The sequence below is a fragment of the Salmo trutta genome, chromosome 1, assembly GCF_901001165.1.
Source record: "Salmo trutta chromosome 1, fSalTru1.1, whole genome shotgun sequence".
Classification (NCBI taxonomy): domain Eukaryota; kingdom Metazoa; phylum Chordata; class Actinopteri; order Salmoniformes; family Salmonidae; genus Salmo; species Salmo trutta.
In genome coordinates this window covers 41,336,411-41,356,440 of record NC_042957.1, presented here as the reverse complement: position 1 = coordinate 41,356,440, position 20,030 = coordinate 41,336,411, and the positions used below count along the sequence as shown (strand labels likewise).

The following is a 20,030-nucleotide window of genomic DNA, read 5'->3' as shown; positions in this document are numbered from 1 at the left end:
TGTGAACCACACATGCAGAGATAATTCGTTCACCTACTCTGCATCTCACAAAGACATGGTGGTTGGAACCAAAAATCGCAAATTTGTACTCATCAGAACAAAGGACAGATTTCCACCAGTCTAATGTCCATTGCTCGTGTGTCTAGGCCCAAGCAAGTCTCTTCTTCTTATTAGGATCCTTCAGTAGTGGTTTCTTTGCAGCAATTCAACAATGAAGGCCTGATTCACACAGTCTCCTCTGATCAGTTGATGTTGAGTTATGTCTGTTACTTGAACTCTGTGAAGCAGCTTCAATATGAGGCTGGTAACTCTAATGAACTTATCCTCTGCAGCAGAGGTAGCGCTGGGTCTTCCTTTCGTGTGGCAGTCCTCATAAGAGCCAGTTTCATCATAGCGCTTGATGGTTTTTGCGACTGCCATAATATGGACTTGGTCTTTTACCAACTCTTCTGTATACCACCCCAACCTTGTCATAACAACTGGCTCAAACGCATTAAGAAGGAAATAAATTCCACAAATAACATTTTAATAAGGCACACCTGTTAATTGAAATGCATTCCAGGTGACTACCTCATGAAGCTGGTTGACAGAATGCCATAGTGTGCAAAGCAGTCATCATGACAATGGGTGGCTACTTTGAAGAATCTCAAATATATTTTGATTTGTTTAACACTTTTTTGGTTGCTACATGATTCTATGCGTATTCCAAAGTTTTGATGTCTTCACTATTATTCTACAATGTAGAAAATAGTAAAAATAAAGTAAAACCATTGAATGAGTAGGTGTCCAAACTTTTGACAGGTACTGTAATTAAATATTAACTCATACTTACACCCCCTGCCCATATATTTGTCCTTTGGCCTGAGAGTTTATAGTAGACATATATAGTCTCTCCTTTTTTAAATGACAGAAACCGACAGTCTGGTCCGGTGAAATCGCTGAAAGCTTTCCCCCGGCATAGGAGCACTGTGGAGAGGAATGATTCAAAGATCAGTTGTTTCACCCCATTAGCTCAGCGTCCACCCTATGTGCCCCATGCACAATCAGAGCATGAATAGAATACACATCACTAAAGTAAGCCTTGTTTCATCTGCTTCTCTTTTTACAGAGCCAGAGTATCCAAAAGGAAAGCCAAGCATCAAGGGTAAATAGAATATTGTTTTTGTCTTGATAAGGTAGATGTAAAAAGAGAAGAACTTGCAGCCAGAGGGGTTAATGACATGACGGTATTTTATGTCAACAATAGCTAGCTTTATAACTAACCAGGCCTATATACACCATCTTGCAATTTGCTTCCTAAGCCAACACAGAGGTATGATATTTATGGTCCGTTTAGTAAGTAACTATAGTAGTTGATTACAATCAAGTTAACATCTCTATTGTGTGTAGCTAGCTAGTTAGTTAACTAAGAAGACTGCCAGATCAACTGGCAAGTTGTCATGTAGCTAGTTAGTCAATGTTCACACGTTTGGAGTAGCTTTGGGCCCTTGTGTGGCTTTGCCCTTGGTTTCAAGAAAATATATAACGTTAGGCCGAAAGCTTGTATACGGTGCAAGCTACTAACGTAGTTACTACAGAAACACAGTTGTTATAGTTCCAGAATTTGGCAACTAGTCAGGCAGTAGCCAACACAGGCTGAGACTTCGCTTCTGCTACAACTAAGCAAGCTTAGGTTATTGTGTATTGGTATGTACAACTAACGTTAACGACAGTTGCGCTAGGTTAGCCGAGTTCATCCCTTTGAAATGACAACCCCGGTCAAGCTAGCTAGCTATGAAAGGATGGAAGCATCCTTAAAGTTCGCTTGAGTTTAGCGCCAAGTACTTACTACTGCATTCCTCGTCTGCACATATTTTGAAGTCGGAGAATCTCCTTTCGACTGCGGCTTTGGATATGAAATTATGAATACATAAAATAAAAATGTATACATAAGAAACATGTACAGCCATGTTGGGCTGGCTGGTTCTGCTCGAGCATGAGCAGATGAAGCCTACACGTCAGCAAATCCAAGGCTGGAACAATTCGCAGGATGTTGATCGAAGAGGCAAATATCAAAATCTGGGCAGACAATGTCAAAAATAAGAGCATGGACATGAAACCAGAACAAAAGCTTCTTATTGCGTCACAATAGACGTTCTGATTCGGGTTTATCACGTCTTTGCTGGATAGAACTAAACATTCCACAAGTTTACTGACAAGTGAGCGTAATATCCCATTCAATTTGACTATCTGACTACCGCAGATTTATTATGACACATCAAAAGCACATGTTCATTGTTTTTCAGGCACTGAGTACCAAAACAAACAGAGGGGATAGGTCTCACATTTCCAGGGTAGGCTATAAACTACATTTATATTAACCTGTACAAGTCAGAATTTATCAAATAAATGTTAATATAAATGCCTTGTTGCTGGACGAAGCTAAGGGTTGGCGATCCAGTTGATTTTGTTTCACCTGTTATCAAAATAGTAGCCACTCCCACCCGACTAGACTACAGTCACCCCATTAAAAGGAGGACATAATGTTACTCATATTTGGGTGGACCCTCAATGACGGTAATGATCCAAGTCACATGTCATTGCCAATGAAATTACAAAAAAAAGCATTGCAACAAATTACAGGCCTATACCAAAGACAATATATTTTATGACATTTTTTTATTTAACCTTTATCTAGGCAAGTCAGTTAAAAATAATTTCTTATTTACAATGGCTAAACCCTAACCCGGACAACGCTGGGCCAATTGTGCGCTTCCCTATGGGACTCCCAATCACGGCTGGTTGTGATACAGCCTGGAATCGAACCAGGTTCTGTAGACAGAAGCTGTTTTTCAGTCTCTCGATCTCAAGGCCATCAGACTGCGAAACATCACTAGCACATCAGAGGCGGCTGCCTATAGACAAAGATTTGGAATCACTGCCAATTTTAGAAATGGATCACTAGCCACTTTAATAATGCTTCCGTATCTAGCATTACTAATCTCATCACAAACGGGCTCGAAGTTCGTAACAAAAAGGGAGACACCGTGGAGATAAGGAATAACAAAATATATTTATTAACTGAAGTAAACTAAATACAATTAACAATGGTGTGTGTAGTCAGTACGGTGCTGAAAGGTGCCAAGCAAACAAATGGCCACAACCAAAATCTATAAGTGTGTCTGCATGGAGAGAGTCTCCTAAATGAATGGGGAATTGGTGCATTCATCCTGGGACACACCCGGGCCCAGGTGTGTCCCTTGTTGCTGACGACCCTCCCAGTTCAGCCCGCCGAAATCCTATAAGGAAAACAAGAGCAAAGAGAGAATACGGCAGACAGCAGGAGGGTCGTCACAATATGTATAAACTCCACTCCACACTATTCTACTGTATCTTAGTCACTTTTAAATTGTGTTTACATATTGCATCACCCATCTCATATGTATATACTGTATTGTGTTCTATAAATCAAATCAAATTTTATTAGTCACGTGCGCTGACTACAACAGGTGTAGACCTTACAGTGAAATGCTTACTTACAAGCCCCTAACCAACAATGCAGTTGAAAAAATCTGAATAAGAAATTAAAGGAACAAGTAATTTAAAGAGCAGCAATAAAATTACAATAGTGAGACTATATACAGGGGGTACCGGTATTGAGTCAATGTGCGGGGGCACTGGTTAGTCGAGGTAATATGTACATGTAGGTAGAGTTATTAAAGTGATTATGCAGAGATAATAACAGAGTAGCATCGGTGTAAAAGAGGGGGTGGGGGGCAATCCAAATAGTCTGGGTAGCCATTTGATTAGATGTTCAGGAGTCTTATGGCTTGGGGTTAGAAGCTGTTTAGAAGAGACTTGGTGCTCCGGTACCGCTTGCCGTGCGGTAGCAGAGAGAACAGTCTATGACTAGGGTGGCTGGAGTCTTTGACATTTTTTAGGGCCTTCCTCTGACACCGCCTGGTACAGCCCAGTGATGTACTGGGCCGTACGCACTACCCTCTGTAGTGCTTTGTGGTCGGAGGCCGAGCAGTTGCCATACATGGCAGTGATGCAACCAGGCAAGATGCTCTCGATGGTGCAGCTGTAGAACCTTTTGAGGATCTGAGGACCCATGACAAATCTTTTCAGTCCCCTGAGGGGGAATAGGTTTTGTTGTGCCCTCTTCACAACTGTCTTGGTGTGCTTGAACCATGTTAGTTTGTTGGTGATGTGGACACCAAGGAACTTGAAGCTCTCAACCTGCTCCACTACAGCCCAGTCGATGTTAATGGGGGCGTGCTCGATCCTCTTTTTCCTGTAGTCCACAATCATCTCCTTTGTCTTGATCACGTTGAGGGAGAGGTTGTTGTCCTGGCACCACACGGCCAGGTCTCTGACCTCCTCCCTATATAGGCTGTCTCGTCGTTGTCGGTGATCAGGCCTACCACTGTTGTGTCATCTGCAAACTTAATGATGGTGTTGGAATCGTGCAGTCATGAGTGAACAGGGAGTACAGGAGGGGACTGAGCACGCACCCCTGTGGGGCTCCTGTGTTGAGGATCAGTGTGGTGGATGTGTTGTTCCCTACCCTTATTCCATACTACACCACTGACTATACTACACCATCTCCAGCACATCAGAGGCTGCCGCCTATAGACATAGATTAGGAATCACTGGCCACTTTAAGGAAATGAAACTCTAGCCACTTTAATAATGTCTCCGTGTCTTGCATTACTCATCTCATATTTCTAAACTGTACTCTATACTATTCCTAGGTATCTTGTATATAGACTTATTTTTCTAATGTATTATTGACTGTATATTTGTTTTACTCCATGTGTAGCTCTGTGTTGTTGTGTGTCAAACTGCTTTGCTTTATCTTGGCCAGGTTGCAATTGTAAATGAGAACTTGTTCTCAACTTGCCTACCTGGTTAAATAAAGGTGAAATGAATAAAAAAAGGGTCAAAATCTTAGTCACTTTAATTGTGTGTAAATATTGCATCACCCATCTCATATGTATATACTGTATTCTATACTAAGCCACTGTATCTTCGTCCAATGCCACTCTGACATACAATGCCGTTCAAAAGTTTGGGGTCACTTAGCAAATGTTTTTGTCCATTAAAATAACATAAAATTGATAAGAAATACAGTGTAGACATTGTTAATGTTGTAAATGATTATTGTAGCTGGAAACAGTTGATTTTTTTATGGAATAGCTACATAGGTGTACAGAGGCCCATTATCAGCAACCATCACTCCTGTGTTCCAGTGGCACATTGTGCTAGCTAATCCAAGTTTATCATTTTAAAAGACAAATTAATCATTAATAACCCCCCCCCCCCCCAATTTTTTTTTTGAGTCTTAACTTTCTGATCATTCACAACATCCGTGCCACAACATCCCCATACAATTTATGCTTCAGATTTGGTGGTTCAACAGCCTTATTTTAATTTATCATCTATTGTGTCAAATTATTCTGATCTATGCATTTACCAGTACGGTTAACTCCACAGTTAACACTTATCACCACAGACAACAGTGTCACTATCAGTACAGTCAACTCCTACTTTAGCACTAGGTCCACCCTTTACCAGTCCTTCCACCAACACCAGACCTCTGCAGCGAACTCCCTCCCTTCCTTAATTTATTATATTTTATTCCAGTACATTGTTGTTAAATCATTATTATATAGGTTAGATCTATGAATAGTATAGCCTATAATTGTCTGTGAAACAGGTTGGCCTACCTCTTATTTCTTAAATAGGAAGAAATAGGCTCAAACACAAAGCACTCTTCTTATAAAGTCAAATTAAAATGAAGACCGTAGTGAGTAATCCCAACCCCACTTTATTTCAGCATCTAGAATAGTTTTTTTCTATGTAAGCCAATATAAAATGTATAGGCCTATAGTGCAGGGCTAGGCAACCATGGTCCTGGCGTGTCGCAGACACTTCATGTTTTTGATTTACCAATCTGGAACAGCGGGTGTGTTGAATTTAGGCAATCATTGAAATGATCAATTAGCTCAGTTGGTCAGGTGTGGTGCCTAGTTGGAACAAAATCCTGTTGTACCTGCTGCACTCCAGGAACAGAGTTGCCTATCCCTGCTATAGAGCCCCAAAGTGGTGGTGTCATAATACCCAAACAGGGAAATGGTTCCAATCGTTTTTCCACCATTCATTTTTCCCCATAGGGAATTTTAGAGACACTTAATAAGGGCTGTGTTTCATGTAGGCTTACCCTGGCATGATGTTTTGATAACCATTTAAATCGCTCTTGGACAAGGTGACTTTCATCAATATATTTGGCTCTATTTACTCTCAGATTCGAAAATGCTAATTAGCATCAAAGTAGACATCATGCAAGACTACAAATCTCTGCCAGCTCCTGCACGTCATGTCGAGCTGACCTTTGCAAACAGGTATATTGTGTCAATGTAAAACTTGCACAAGACAGTTCACAGAATTGTCAATTTAAAGAAATGACTTATTCATTAGTACATTTTTCTAACATTAGATATAGTTAATCCAGAGATTCTTACATTTGCCTCGATTCCGTATTTTTAGTTCATTATGATAGCCACATTAACAGCTAATTAGCATTTCATTTTTAGGGGTAAATACAAGCGAATATATTGATAAGACATCTTGTCCTGGACCTAGAGAGATTTATCAAAACGTCACTCCAAGGTAAGCCTACACGAAACACAGCCCTTATTTTAAGTGTTTCTATAATCCAGTAAGGAAAAATTGAATGGTGGAAAAACGATTGGAACCATTTCCTCGTTTGACCGCAAGGTTTTATGGGTATTATGACTCATACTGTGGTACTCTATAGTGTATTGTATTGGGGGCTATGGACTGGGTGGAGTAGAAAGTGTTGCCATAGACCTCAGTCCCCCATAAAATAACACCATATATAGATTCTACAGACCCTAGTGAGTAATCCCAACCCCACTTTTACTTTAGCACCTAGAATAGTTTTCTCCCTATAAACCAATATGTATTTCATATACAGTGTATTGCATTGGAGGCATTTATTTGACCTTGGAACATGTGTTGAAGCCCAAATTGAATGCAAATATTACTTAAATATGAACAAATATGAATCATTGTTAATGGTAAGACAATTATTTTTGTCATGAATAAATACAGGTTAATGCCACTTTTCTACTATTACATGGGCGACTTTTATTTTGAAAAACGACTTCCGTGCCCCGGAAGTACTTTTTTTGGTGTCGCTGATAAGATGCTGGTATCGTGCATGGTGTTTGGCGCAAATTCACACTTTTTGCTAAATAACCTACATCTACCTATATATGTTGTGGCCTTTCACATGATTGTTAACGAAAATAGGCCGAACTTTGAACGGTGAGTCATGGATGATCTGGAGTCAGAACCCAGGGTGCCTGGAGAAGAACAGGGCGAAAATGAGTCTTCAGATGACGATGAATCAATCAACAGAAAACGAATCAAGAAACAAAACCTTCCCCTGGCGCCTCCTTTATTTAAAGGTAATTTATAAAATACAGCGTGTAGAAGAATATGGGAACCCGCTAGTTAGCGAGTTTAAGCTAGGAGCGGCAGGGTAGCCTAGTGGTTAGAGCGTTGGACTAGTCATCAAAAGGTCCCCGAGCTGACGAGGTACAAATCTGTCGTTCTGCCCCTGAACAAGGCAGTTAACCCACTGTTCCTAGGCCGTCATTGAAAATAAGAATTTGTTCTTAACTGACTTGCCTTTAAACAAAAACAAAAAGCTGCTGTTTACTGACTGATGCTACATACACTATATATACACAAAAGTATGTGGACATTCCTTCAAATTAGTAGATTCGGCCTTTTCAGCCACACCTGTTGCTGACAGGTGTATAAAATCGAGTACACAGCCATGCAATCTCCATAGACAACCATTGGCAGTAGAATGGCCTTACTGAAGAGCTCAGTGACTCAACAGGGCACCATCATAGGATGCCACCTTTCCAACAAGTCAGTTTGTCAAGTTTCTGCCCTGGTCAACTGTAAGTGCTGTTATTGTGAAGTGGAAACGTCTTGGAGCAACAACGGCTCAGCTGTGAAGTGGTAGGCCACAAGCTCACAGACAACTGCTGAGTGCTGAAGTGCATAGCTCGTAGAAATCATCCTCAGTTGCAACACTCACTACTGAGTTCCAAACGGCCTCTGAAAGCAACTTCAGCACAATAACTGTTTGTCGGGAGCTTCATAAAATGGGTTTCCATGGCTGAGCAGCCACACACAAGCCTATGATCCCCATGCGTGGTGCCAAGCGTCGGCTGGAGTAGTGTAAAGCTTGCTGTCATTGAACTCTGGAGCAGTGGAAACGCATTCTCTGGAGTGATGAATCACGCTTTAACCATCTAGCAGTCCGACGGACGAATCTGGGTTTGGCGAATGCCAGGAGAACACTACCTGCCCGACTGCATAGTGCCAACTGTAAAGTGGAGAGAAATCATAGCGCTTGTATGTTTTGTTTATTCCATGTGTAACTCTGTGTTGTTGTATGTGTCAAATTGCTATGCTTTATCTTGGCCAGTTGCAAATGAGAACTTGTTCTCAGCTAGCCTACTTGGTTAAATAAAGGTGAAAGAATGTAACAAAAAAAAACAGCATACAATGACATTCTAGACGATTCTGTGCTTCCAACTTTGTGGCAACAGTTTTGGGGGAAGGCTCTTTCCTGTTTCAGCATGACAATGCCCCTGTGCACAAAGTCCATACAGAAATGGTTTGTCGAGATCGATGTGGATGAACTTGACTGGCTAGCACAGAGCCCTGACCTCAACTCCATCGGGATGAATTGGAACGCCGACTGCCAGCCAGGCCTAATCGCCCAACATCAGTGCCCTACCACACGAATGCTCTTGTGGCTGAATGGAAGCAAGTCCCCGCAGCAATGTTCTAACATCAAGTGGAAAGCCTTCCCAGAAGAGTGGAGGCTGTTATGTCAGCAAAGGGGGGTACAACTCCATATTAATGCCCATGATTTTGGAATGAGATGTTTGACGAGCAGGTGTCCACATACCTTTAGTCATGTAGTGTATGTTAATGCCCGATTTATCGTTTTCATCTATACATAAGATGCTCTTATTAACCAGTAGCTATGTCTGTTGTTTCATTAGAGACACCCTGTGAGACTGGCTTTCACAAGACCACAAGGAACTGCCTCCAGCACATCAGGGAGGACTTGCTGCACAATAGATGGCAGGATGCCGCGGATTACATGGCCAGTTACTCACAGACACTGGAGGATACCACTGCAAACATGCCACAACTCTACGCTGAGGTAGGTATATTTTTGCACTGACTCTCACAAAGGGTAGCTATCCTCCAGTGTCTGTATAAATGCTAAGTTTGATTTCTTCAACTTTGTCTATCAGATAATTTGGAGGATAGGCACAGAGATACTACACCACCATCCCGACTCGAAGCTGGAAGACTACAACAGTTTCTATGAGCGAGTGAAACACTCAGGAGTAAAGAATTACCTGAAGGTATGTTCCTTAATTGACCTCTTGATCTCTACACTATCAGCCCAACTAAAGGACCCTAAGTCAATAGGTTAAAAAAAGTAAATATAGGACAGTCAACATGTCTATACTTTTGTTATGAGCTATGAACAATGTGTTTGCAATGGAAATGTATGCCAATGTGACTTGAGGAATTGGTTTGTCCTGAAGGTCTGTCTGGAGCACTCGTTCCATCTCCTGGTCAATGGGCAGTTTGAGGATGCCAAGCGTCAGCTGTCCATCGCTGAGAGCTGGAGGTATGGCAAGCTGTCTGCCGGTCAGTCCCAGAGGATTAGGCTGATCCAGGCCTATAGTGGCTTCCTGGATTACTTCATCTGGTGTGACAAGAAAGCCACTGCATCCAGCACAGGTAAGAGGACACCTGGCAACCCCCAAGTGTCCATTATTCATTGGTTTCAATGACATTGGGAAAGTAGAAATCCTTATGTTACGTCACCACCTACTGGCCAGATAATGTAACTGCGCCTTTAGGGACAATTCCAATACATTTCAAAAAGCATGGCCAAATAAAAGGTAACCATAACCTGTGGTTGTGCTTTGGCTTAACATGGACTTTGACATATTTTAGATGAGTATGATGCAGCTGTCAACCAAGAAATGCATAGCTACTTCCGACAATCTTCTGTGAACCTGAAGGAGATCATGAAGCTTCCTGGCGTCTGGGATCCTTTTGTTCTGAGTTACATTGATGTAAGTACTGCTTCATGTTCAGTAGGCATGAAACGAGAACAATTTCCAAACCGAACGGTAACATACTACCTGAATTTGTCCAGTAAAAATACTTGTTTTCATTTTTCCGTTTCAAAACGATTTGCTACAATTTGCCCTACTAAACATGGCCCCTGGCATCCCCTTTTTCCATCATTGTATTACTTTTCCGTCATTGAACTACTTTCCCTTATCAGACTATCTATGATGATCTAATGTTTTGACTTGCGTGTGCCAATGGCAGATGCTGGAATTCTACAACGATCACGAGGGAGCTGTGAAGGTTCTAAATGACTATGCCTATGACAAGAGTTTCCCCCCCAACCCCAATGCCCATGTCTACCTATACCGGTACATGAAGAAACAGAACCACCCACTGAAGAAACTTCTCAAAGTGCTGAAGGTTGTACTGAAGCCATTGCTGTTCTTAACAGGGGAGTCTAGCTGAAATGTTGGGCACTATTATCATTATTAAAGGCCCAGTGCAGTAAAATATTTTCCTGTGTTTTATATACATTTCCACAGGTTTGAATAATACTGTGACATGTATAACGTCCTGTAAGTGTATGAGTTGTTTGAAGAGACTGCCTGAAATGTCCGCCTGTTTTGGTGGGGTGGAGTTTTGGTCTGCCTGGTGACATCACCAGGTGGTAAATTAGTTAGTAGACCAATAAGAAAGAGTTCCAAACGTCTCTGCCAATAACAGCTAGTTTTCGGATTTCCCCTCCCCACAAAGACCACTCCCAGACAGTACTAGCAAAATTCTTGCTTGAGAAATGTTTCTTTGCTAAGAAGCAATTTGTTTATTTTTGACCATTTTCAATTTAAAACAATCACAGTAAGGTACTTGATTGTTACCCAGAAATCTCTAGGCTACAGTTAGTCCTGCACTCTGCCTCTCAATACACTACTGGTACTGTACTGTTTAATGAGTCCATGTTTTTGATTACATTTGCCTTAGATCCTGCATAAATTGGTCCCAAGTCATGAGTTGATGCCTGAATACTGTTCTCTTCTGGTACAGTCGGGTATGTGAATATAGAATAATAACAATATATTGATTTTGAGTGTCTTAAAGGGACAATGGGTGTAAAATGAGGGAAAACAAGACATTTTAAAGTCTATCTTGATGTTTTAGTCATTTTTCAATGTTGTCGTGTGTGTTTGTCCTTTCGGTGGCTTTTATGCATTAAGATTAATGTGTTTGGTGGATGTGCTCTTCACATTGATGTTGGTCCTAGTAAAGGATGAGTTTTTTCCAGAGAAAGAGGGGGATCTTCAGAAGGCTCTTGGTGTGGTTCTGGATCTCCTGGACTACTCCAGTTGGAGGAGCAACTTGGATGTCTGGAACCATTTGATGAACATCATCAAGAGACTGAGGATGAAGTAAAGATGGCTGCATGAATCCACACTACTCTCTCAAAAGGAGTACATTGAAAATGCACTCCCTTTGAAGAAATTAAATTCGGCATACATTGCTTGTCTCTTCTCATGGCGAATTGGCAAATCCTTATGTCATGCTTAATTTGTGCCAATTCCACGGATTTATATTTTCCTTTAGAAAGCAATGGCTGAAGATTTTTGCAGAAGAGATGGGGTACAGAAAAGACTGGTGGCTAGCAATACACTTCTCAACATTCCAGGCCAGGAAGGATTCGGCAGAGAATAGAGAGCTACTGGAAGTGAAGAGCTTTGTGGTTGGAGCCTTTTGTCCTCGCTGTAAGTAAAGCTACACAGTAACACCTTTTATTTTCTTGAGTATTACTTTCTTTCAGTTGTGAGATTAAGAGATGTCCCCACTTATCAGTATTTGCAGCCTTGGCACTATGGCAAAATATACAATTAGTTTAAGAATACATGTTTACTTCCTTGAACCACCATGCTTGGCTGTCCTTACCTCTAGTTTTTCCTGGTTCTGATAGTGGAAAAGTGGCAGTATGACATCTTATGTAGTCTAACCCATTGTTGTTTCTTTTGCCAGATACCTCCATGTACTGCGGTGTTGGTAAGGCTGGCCGAAAAGGAGTAACTTCTGAGGTTCAAAAGGCTAAGAGGAATCCTAAACAGCTAAGAAATATAAGAAGGCTCAGAAGAGAAAGTGGACAGCAAAGCCAAGACTGACCTTGAGGAAGCTCCTGGAATGCCACCGGGCACAGTGGCGAGAACAAACATTTTTAAAATGTGTGAAGGGCTTCTACCATTGCCAGATCGGCAGGCATGACCTCCTCATACAGTCATCAGGTCAGACTCTCCCCTTCCATGACAGTTGTTCCAACTACATTATTTTTCTTGTCTAGAATGTTCTTGGTTATCTGCATACAGTAGTTGCAGCCACGAGGACGATTCCCCCCTTCAAGAGGCAGGCCTCTCTCATTGCACTGCAATGAATTACGTGTCAAGTTCTGTGATTGTCCACCAGGGAGCACTCAAGCTATGGCTACGTTTTTGAGTTGCTCTGCATGCTGCTCCTCCATCGTTTTTAAAAGAAGCTGAGGCAGAAATTGAAGCATGTGTTCACTGTGGTAGTTGGTAGGGAATAGGGAGGTTGGGTGTGCTGCAGTATTAAGTCTAGGCGGTAATAAGCTCTGAGGCAGGTGTGGCCTCAACTGAACTTCCGCTGATTCATGGAGAACCCAGCTGCATTTAGGTGGAGGCGACGTGTTGGAATTGCTAAAACATTTGGCGACGCCAAAGAGCAGCATCATGGCAACAGACTCAAAGGGTAGTGCAGCGATACAGAGGGGGACATTTTTTTTTTTGTAAACTGCTGTTGCGATTCTTCAGTCACGTTCACGTGACACGACAGACACCCTCGATAAAACCTTCGCTCTGGAGTCCTCTGTCTCTGTGTGATGACATCACATGAGTGATATCCCTGGTTGGAAGCAGCCTTGGGTCCCTGAGGTAAAATAGAGGGAGGGAGAGCACACACCCTTGGCTCCTTTCACACCAATCCATCACACATACACAGGCGGAACGCAAATCTGATTACTTTACACCCCTCCAGCCTCTTGATGCAGGATAACAGAGCTCAATTTCACAGGCCAAGGGTTTGCAAGCTGCCAGGGAACAGTGGGCCTAGCTTCATCATGGTTAAGGACTACATCACATACTCATGTTTGTTATCAGAACCTGTGATGAAGCCTTCTGTTCCTGAACAACTAACTGTGGTTTATGGCCAGTACTATGCAAAGTCAGGAAGTTACATGATCAAATACTCTGTACTGTGAAGTGAATGACTTGGTTGTTTCAATTTGTGCTGTTGTACCTGATTCATTTTTGTAGTCTCTGTGCTATGGTCAATGTGGCTGCTATATTTTGTACCATTTTGTTACTGATTAAACACTGTTGTTTGGGTGGCTGAGTAGCTCTAAATGAATTAAGTTGTTTGTGATGAATTAATCTGTAAAGCCTAAGTGTTTTTGTTTCACCCATGGCACTTTAGTTTCATTTATATTAGTTTGTTTTCAATGTAATGTGTGAGTGATTCAATATTTACACTCTGGGTAAAGCAATATTTGTGTCCTGAATGAATCGTAATTCACACCTAGGGAATATACAGTCATTCGTTTCAGTGAGCTCACATGGCTAGAGGAATTTGTGTGTGTGAATTGCAAGTGTTACCTAACAATTTTTTTTTTAACCCCTTTTTCTTCCCAATTGGTAGTTAGTCTTGTCCCATCGCTGCAACTCCCTACGGGCATGGGAGAGGTGAAGATCGAGAGCTGTGCTTCCTCTGAAACACAACCCAGCCAAGCAGCACTGCTTCTTGACACAATGCCCGCTTAACCTGGAAGCCAGCCCCACCAATGTGTTGGAGGAAACACCGTACACCTGGCGACCGTGTCAGAGTGCATTGCGCCCGGCCTGCCACAGGAGTTGCTATTGCGCGATGGGACAAGGACATCCCCTAACCCGGATGACGCTGGGCCAATTGTGCGCCGCCCCATGGGTCTCCCAGTCGTGGCCGGCTGCGACAGAGCCTGGACTCAAACCAGGATCTCTATTGGCACAGCTAGCATTGCGATGCAGTGCCTTAGACCACTATGCCACTCAGGAGGCCTTAACTATTATTTTTCTAATCTTGTATCTCAATGTCTATGGGCAAAGTCTTAAAGTAGTGACATGAGTCAAATCAAATGTTTTTTTCTTTGAGGTATTATGTTCAGGCATTCATCAGTCTTGTGCTATTTTCCTTTGTCAGTTTCTCTCTCCTTATTTTCTGTCCTTTTTCTCTAAAAGTGTCCTAGTTGAACTCCTCATGCATAAATGCAAATTTCACACATCTGCCATCATTCTGTATTTGCAGGGCAACATTGGCTCTGAAAGCATCTGCCTCGTAACACTACTAGAGCTTAGGTAAAAGAACCCAGGGCTTGGAGATGGGAAAGTGCATGGGTTTGAGTTGGGGTCACTTCAGGCTTTCTTCCACGCCACCCCCACACGTCCAGAGAGTGGACCCAGCTGAGGTCACAAATTCTGGGGCTTCTTTTCTGTCTGTCCACCCTGGTGTGGTGCCACAACTAAGTGCTCGTTCACAACTTTGCATTGATCTGGCTGCGAACGCTCTCATCAATCAACCATAATAGACTTTGCAGTTAGCTCAGAGAGGAGAGAGCGTCTTGGCTGGGAGGTGCTGCATTTCCTCTGCATTACAAGTGGCCTATATCATCTTCATCCTCCACTTGGGTCTCAGGTACCCCCAAAGCCCCCACCACACCTCACTCCTATATCTTGTATTTTATTTAGGCTACTTGTATAATGTACTGTTCATTTTAATGTCACCTTGTTTTTATCTTCTGGGGGAGTTGAGTATGCTGCCCTACATATGCTCTAGAGTCTACTCAGTCATGCTCATGGGCTCTTGCACTGTGCCTTTGTCTAACATCTCAGGGGCTTGCCCCATGCCAATTTTAATAAGCGTAAGTGCTTGTAATGATTCTGTTGTAGCAGCTTGCCTTAACGATGGCCATGCATACAGTCAGTGTGTGCTTCCCAAATGGCACTCTATTCCCAATGTAGTGCACTACTTTTGGGAGTGCACTATAGGGAATAGGGTGCCATTTTGGGATGCAGTCAGTTGACCAGGGGATGTGGCTCTATGCTTTATCTGCTCTGCAGTCATTACATAACTAGAGCCCAGAGCACTAGGCAAGGCTAGTTAGCCAAACCACAGAGCAGCTGCTTTGGGGAGAGAAGGCAGAGAGGGGGGAGTGTGTCATCTGAGAATTCAACCTCCACAGGGAGCAATTAAGGAAGGGATGACAGAAAGGACAGACCACCGCAATGAAGGGTCCTCTCTGTTGTAATGATGGTTGCCATGGACATTGGACACCAATAATTTTTGGCCAAATTTGTATATATTAGCATTTTTTCTACAGATGAATATTCTGTGTATATCTTATTTATATCCTAAAAGGTTACATCAGTTTAAATGGGAATGAGGCCTCTGGTCATGGCTCCTTATGGAGGGGTCATGCAGCAACAGTGAAGTCACACAATTTTGTTGCACATTGCATGCCATGGCGTGGGACGGTTGATTGATATTGATGAAAGCCAGGAGAATTGTGCTACATGTATCAATAACTATACTGACCTCAGGCCTAGAGTGATGGACTATAGTGCTTGTAAAAATCTACCTTCGGGCCTCCCGAGTGGCACAGCAGTCTAAGGCACTGCTTCGCAGTGCTACAGGCGTCGCAGCCCGCTGCGAATGGGAGACCCATGAGGCTGCGCACAATTGGCCCAGATTTGTCCTTGTTAGGGGAGGGTTTGGCCGGCTGGGATGTCCTTGTCCCATCGTGCTCTAGCGACTCCTTGTGACGGCCTGGGGGCATGCATGCTGACTTAGGGTGCCAGCTGTACAGTGTTTCCTCCGACACATTGGTGCGGCTGGTTTCCGGATTAAGCGAGCTGTGTGTCAAGAAGCAGTTGTGGGGTTGTGTTTCGGATGGTGCATGGCTCTCGACCTTCGCATCTCTAGAGTCCGTACGGGAGTTCCAGCGATGGGACAAGACTGTAACTACCAATTTGAATATCACAAAAAAGGGGGTAAAAAGTACTTAACAAAAATAATCTACAGTTGAAGTTGGAAGTTTACATACACTTATATTGGAATTAGTAAAACTTGTTTTTCAACCCCTCCACAACTTTATTGTTAACAAACTATAGTTTTGGCAAGTCGGTTAGGACATCTACTTGCATGACACAAGTAATCTTTCCAACTATTGTTTACAGGCAGATTATTTCACTTATAATTCACTGTATCACAATTCCAGTGGGTCAGAAGTTTAAATACACTAAGTTGACTGTGCCTTTAAACAGGTTGGAAAATTCCAGAAAATGTCATGGCTTCAGAAGCTTCTGATAGGCTAATTGACAACATTTGAGTCAATTGGAGGTGTACATGTGGATGTATTTCAAGGCCTACCTTCAAACTCAGTGCCTCATTGCTTGACATCATGGGGAAATCAAAAGAAATCAGTCATGACATCAGAAAAAAATGTGTAGACATCCAAGTCTGGTTCATCCTGTGAGAGCAATTTCCAAACGCCTGAAGGTACCACGTTCATCTGTACAAACAATAGTACGCAATTAGAAACACCATGGGTCCACGCAGCCGTCATACCGCTCAGGAAGGAGACGCATTCTGTCTCCTAGAGATGAACGTAATTTGGTGCGGAAAGTGCAAATCAATCCCAGAACAGCAAAGGACCTTGTGAAGATGCTGGAGAAAACGGGTACAAAAGTATCTATACCCACAGTAAAACGAGTCCTATATTGACATAACCTGAAAGGCCGCTCAGCAAGGAAGAAGCCACTGCTCCAAAACTGCCGTAAAAAAGCCAGACTACGGTTTGCAACTGCACATGGGGACAAAGATCGTACTTTTTGGAGAAATGTCCTCTGGTCTGATGAAACAAAAATAGAACTGTTTGGCCATAATGACCATCGTTATGTTTGGAGGAAAAAGGGGGAGGCATGCAAGCCGAAGAACACCATCCCAACCGTGAAGAACGGGGGTGGCAGCATCATGTTGTGGGGATGCTTTTCTGCAGGAGGGACTGGTGCACTTCACAAAATAGATGGCATCATGAGGCAGGAAATTTATGTGGATATATTGAAGCAACATCGCAAGACATCAGCTTGGTCGCAAATGGGTCTTCCAAATATACAATGACCCCAAGCATACTTCCAAAGTTGTGGCAAAATGGCTTAAGGACAACAAAGTCAAGGTATTGGAGTGGCCATCACAAAGCCTTGACCTCAATCCTATAGAACATTTGTGGGCAGAACTGAAAAAGCATGTGCAAGCAAGGAGGCCTACAAACCTGACTCGGTTACACCAGCTCTGTCAGGAGGAATGGGCCAAAATTCACCCAACTTATTCTGGGAAGCTTGTGGAAGACTACCTGAAAAGTTTGACCCAAGTTCAACAATTTAAAGGCAATGCTACCAAATACTAATTAAGTAACTTCTGACACACTGGGAATGTGATGAAATAAATAAAAGTTGAAATAAATCATTCTCTCTACTATTATTCTGACATTTTACATTCTTAAAATAAAGTGGTGATCCTAACTGACCTAAAACTGAATATTTACTACGATTAAATGTCAGGAATTGTGAAAAACTGAGTTTTAAATGTATTTGGCTTAGGTGTATGTGAACTTCCGACCTCAACTGTACCTTTAGAGAAATCAATGATTTTAAATAAAATAAATATATTGATTATCAGATTGCCTGTAAATGTTTGTCACACAATTGCGGTGTCACACAAGTACTATTACTGCTGGTTAATGCACACAGTACTCTTTTTGACGCGTACCGTATAAACCTACTCTTGAAGAAAGACCTGGGTTGGTTGGTTTCTGTTTTGTTCCTGGCTGTAGCCAGGCAGTTATGCTGTATGCACATGCATTCTCATGCCTGGAAACTGTCTGAGTGGCCCTTCTTGGAGATGATCATTGCTTATGACTTATCGTGGAAAACCACAGACAACAGCTCCTATGGACTGTCCTAGCTTAAGCCACCAGCCCCTTGTTCTTCTCTCCCTATTCTGTAATCAGAGGGAGAGAGGCATTCTATTCAGCCATTGCCTCATCAAACCATTGCCATAAGTAACCTTTGCTCTGGTGACTGCTACTGGTGAGTGTGTGATGTTTGTACAATACCCATTTTGTCAGACACTGTCCCAAATTTTAGGAAATGAAGAAATTGAATGTCATCACATCACAGATTTTAAATTTTTTTTAATTAAAGGCTTCTCTCTTAAATCCAACCTAAAATAATTTTGTGGAAATCCTCTACTATAGTATAAAAGTATAGTATAACCAGGGTAGAAAGTTTAACCTATTATATTACTAGGGTCCAAAAACAGGTAATCTAGGAGCCATTCCTCTAGTCTATCCCAATGGTCATAGGATGTGTGTGTGTGTCTAATATATATATATATATATATATATATATACTGCTCAAAAAAATAAAGGGAACACTTAAACAACACAATGTAACTCCAAGTCAATCACACTTCTGTGAAATCAAACTGTCCACTTAGGAAGCAACACTGATTGACAATAAATTTCACATGCTGTTGTGCAAATGGAAGAGACAACAGGTGGAAATTATAGGCAATTAGCAAGACACCCCCAATAAAGGAGTGGTTCTGCAGGTGGGGACCACAGACCACTTCTCAGTTCCTATGCTTCCTGGCTGATGTTTTGATCACTTTTGAATGCTGGCGGTGCTTTCACTCTAGTGGTAGCATGAGACGGAGTCTACAACCCACACAAGTGGCTCAGGTAGTGCAGCTCATCCAGGATGGCACATCAATGCGAGCTGTGGAAAGAAGGTTTGCTGTGTCTGTCAGCGTAGTGTCCAGAGCATGGAGGCGCTACCAGGAGACAGGCCAGTACATCAGGAGACGTGGAGGAGACCGTAGGAGGGCCACAACCCAGCAGCAGGACCGCTACCTCCGCCTTTGTGCAAGGAGGAGCACTGCCAGATCCCTGCAAAATGACCTCCAGCAGGCCACAAATGTGCATGTGTCTGCTCAAACGGTCAGAAACAGACTCCATGAGGGTGGTATGAGGGCCCGACGTCCACAGGTGGGGGTTGTGCTTACAGCCCAACACCGTGCAGGACGTTTGGCATTTGCCAGAGAACACCAAGATTGGCAAATTCGCCACTGGCGCCCTGTGCTCTTCACAGATGAAAGCAGGTTCACACTGAGCACATGTGACAGACGTGACAGAGTCTGGAGACGCCGTGGAGAACGTTCTGCTGCCTGCAACATCCTCCAGCATGACCGGTTTGGCGGTGGGTCAGTCATGGTGTGGGGTGGCATTTCTTTGGGGGGCCGCACAGCCCTCCATGTGCTCGCCAGAGGTAGCCTGACTGCCATTAGGTACCGAGATGAGATCCTCAGACCCCTTGTGAGACCATATGCTTGTGCGGTTGGCCCTGGGTTCCTCCTAATGCAAGACAATGCTAGACCTCATGTGGCTGGAGTGTGTCAGCAGTTCCTGCAAGAGGAAGGCATTGATGCTATGGACTGGCCCGCCCGTTCCCCAGACCTGAATCCAATTGAGCACATCTGGGACATCATGTCTCGCTCCATCCACCAACGCCACGTTGCACCACAGACTGTCCAGGAGTTGGCGGATGCTTTAGTCCAGGTCTGGGAGGAGATCCCTCAGGAGACCATCCGCCACCTAATCAGGAGCATGCCCAGGCGTTGTAGGGAGGTCATACAGGCACGTGGAGGCCACACACACTACTGAGCCTCATTTTGACTTGTTTTAAGGACATTAC

At 43.0% G+C, this 20,030-nt stretch overlaps 2 protein-coding genes across 4 annotated transcripts in view; one reads left to right on the top strand and one right to left on the bottom strand.

The window, feature by feature from the left end:
* Positions 1-2,285, bottom strand: part of LOC115192670 (transport and Golgi organization protein 1 homolog) — a 30,847-nt gene extending 28,562 nt beyond the window's left edge. Inside the window, 2 exon segments of the mRNA XM_029751469.1 lie at positions 833-966; positions 1,829-2,285. Of these exon segments, the coding sequence (XP_029607329.1) occupies positions 833-966; positions 1,829-1,949 (255 nt within the window). The 5' untranslated portion in view covers positions 1,950-2,285.
* A 4,883-nt stretch (positions 2,286-7,168) lies between these two features.
* Positions 7,169-13,596, top strand: taf1a (TATA box binding protein (TBP)-associated factor, RNA polymerase I, A). Of its 3 annotated transcripts, none has more exons than XM_029756368.1 (10): positions 7,169-7,478; positions 9,102-9,265; positions 9,360-9,473; positions 9,660-9,858; positions 10,078-10,199; positions 10,462-10,620; positions 11,242-11,245; positions 11,480-11,603; positions 11,779-11,936; positions 12,199-13,596. In XM_029756368.1, the coding sequence occupies exons 1-10, from the start codon at positions 7,343-7,345 to the stop codon at positions 12,336-12,338; spliced, it is 1,320 nt and encodes a 439-aa protein (XP_029612228.1). In that variant the 5' UTR covers positions 7,169-7,342; the 3' UTR covers positions 12,339-13,596. The 3 variants fall into 3 exon arrangements, with proteins under 3 accessions (XP_029612228.1, XP_029612219.1, XP_029612237.1); XM_029756359.1 differs by having other exon boundaries at positions 11,179-11,245; XM_029756377.1 differs by lacking the exon at positions 12,199-13,596 and having other exon boundaries at positions 11,179-11,245; positions 11,480-11,806.
* The last annotated feature ends 6,434 nt before the right edge of the window (positions 13,597-20,030 follow it).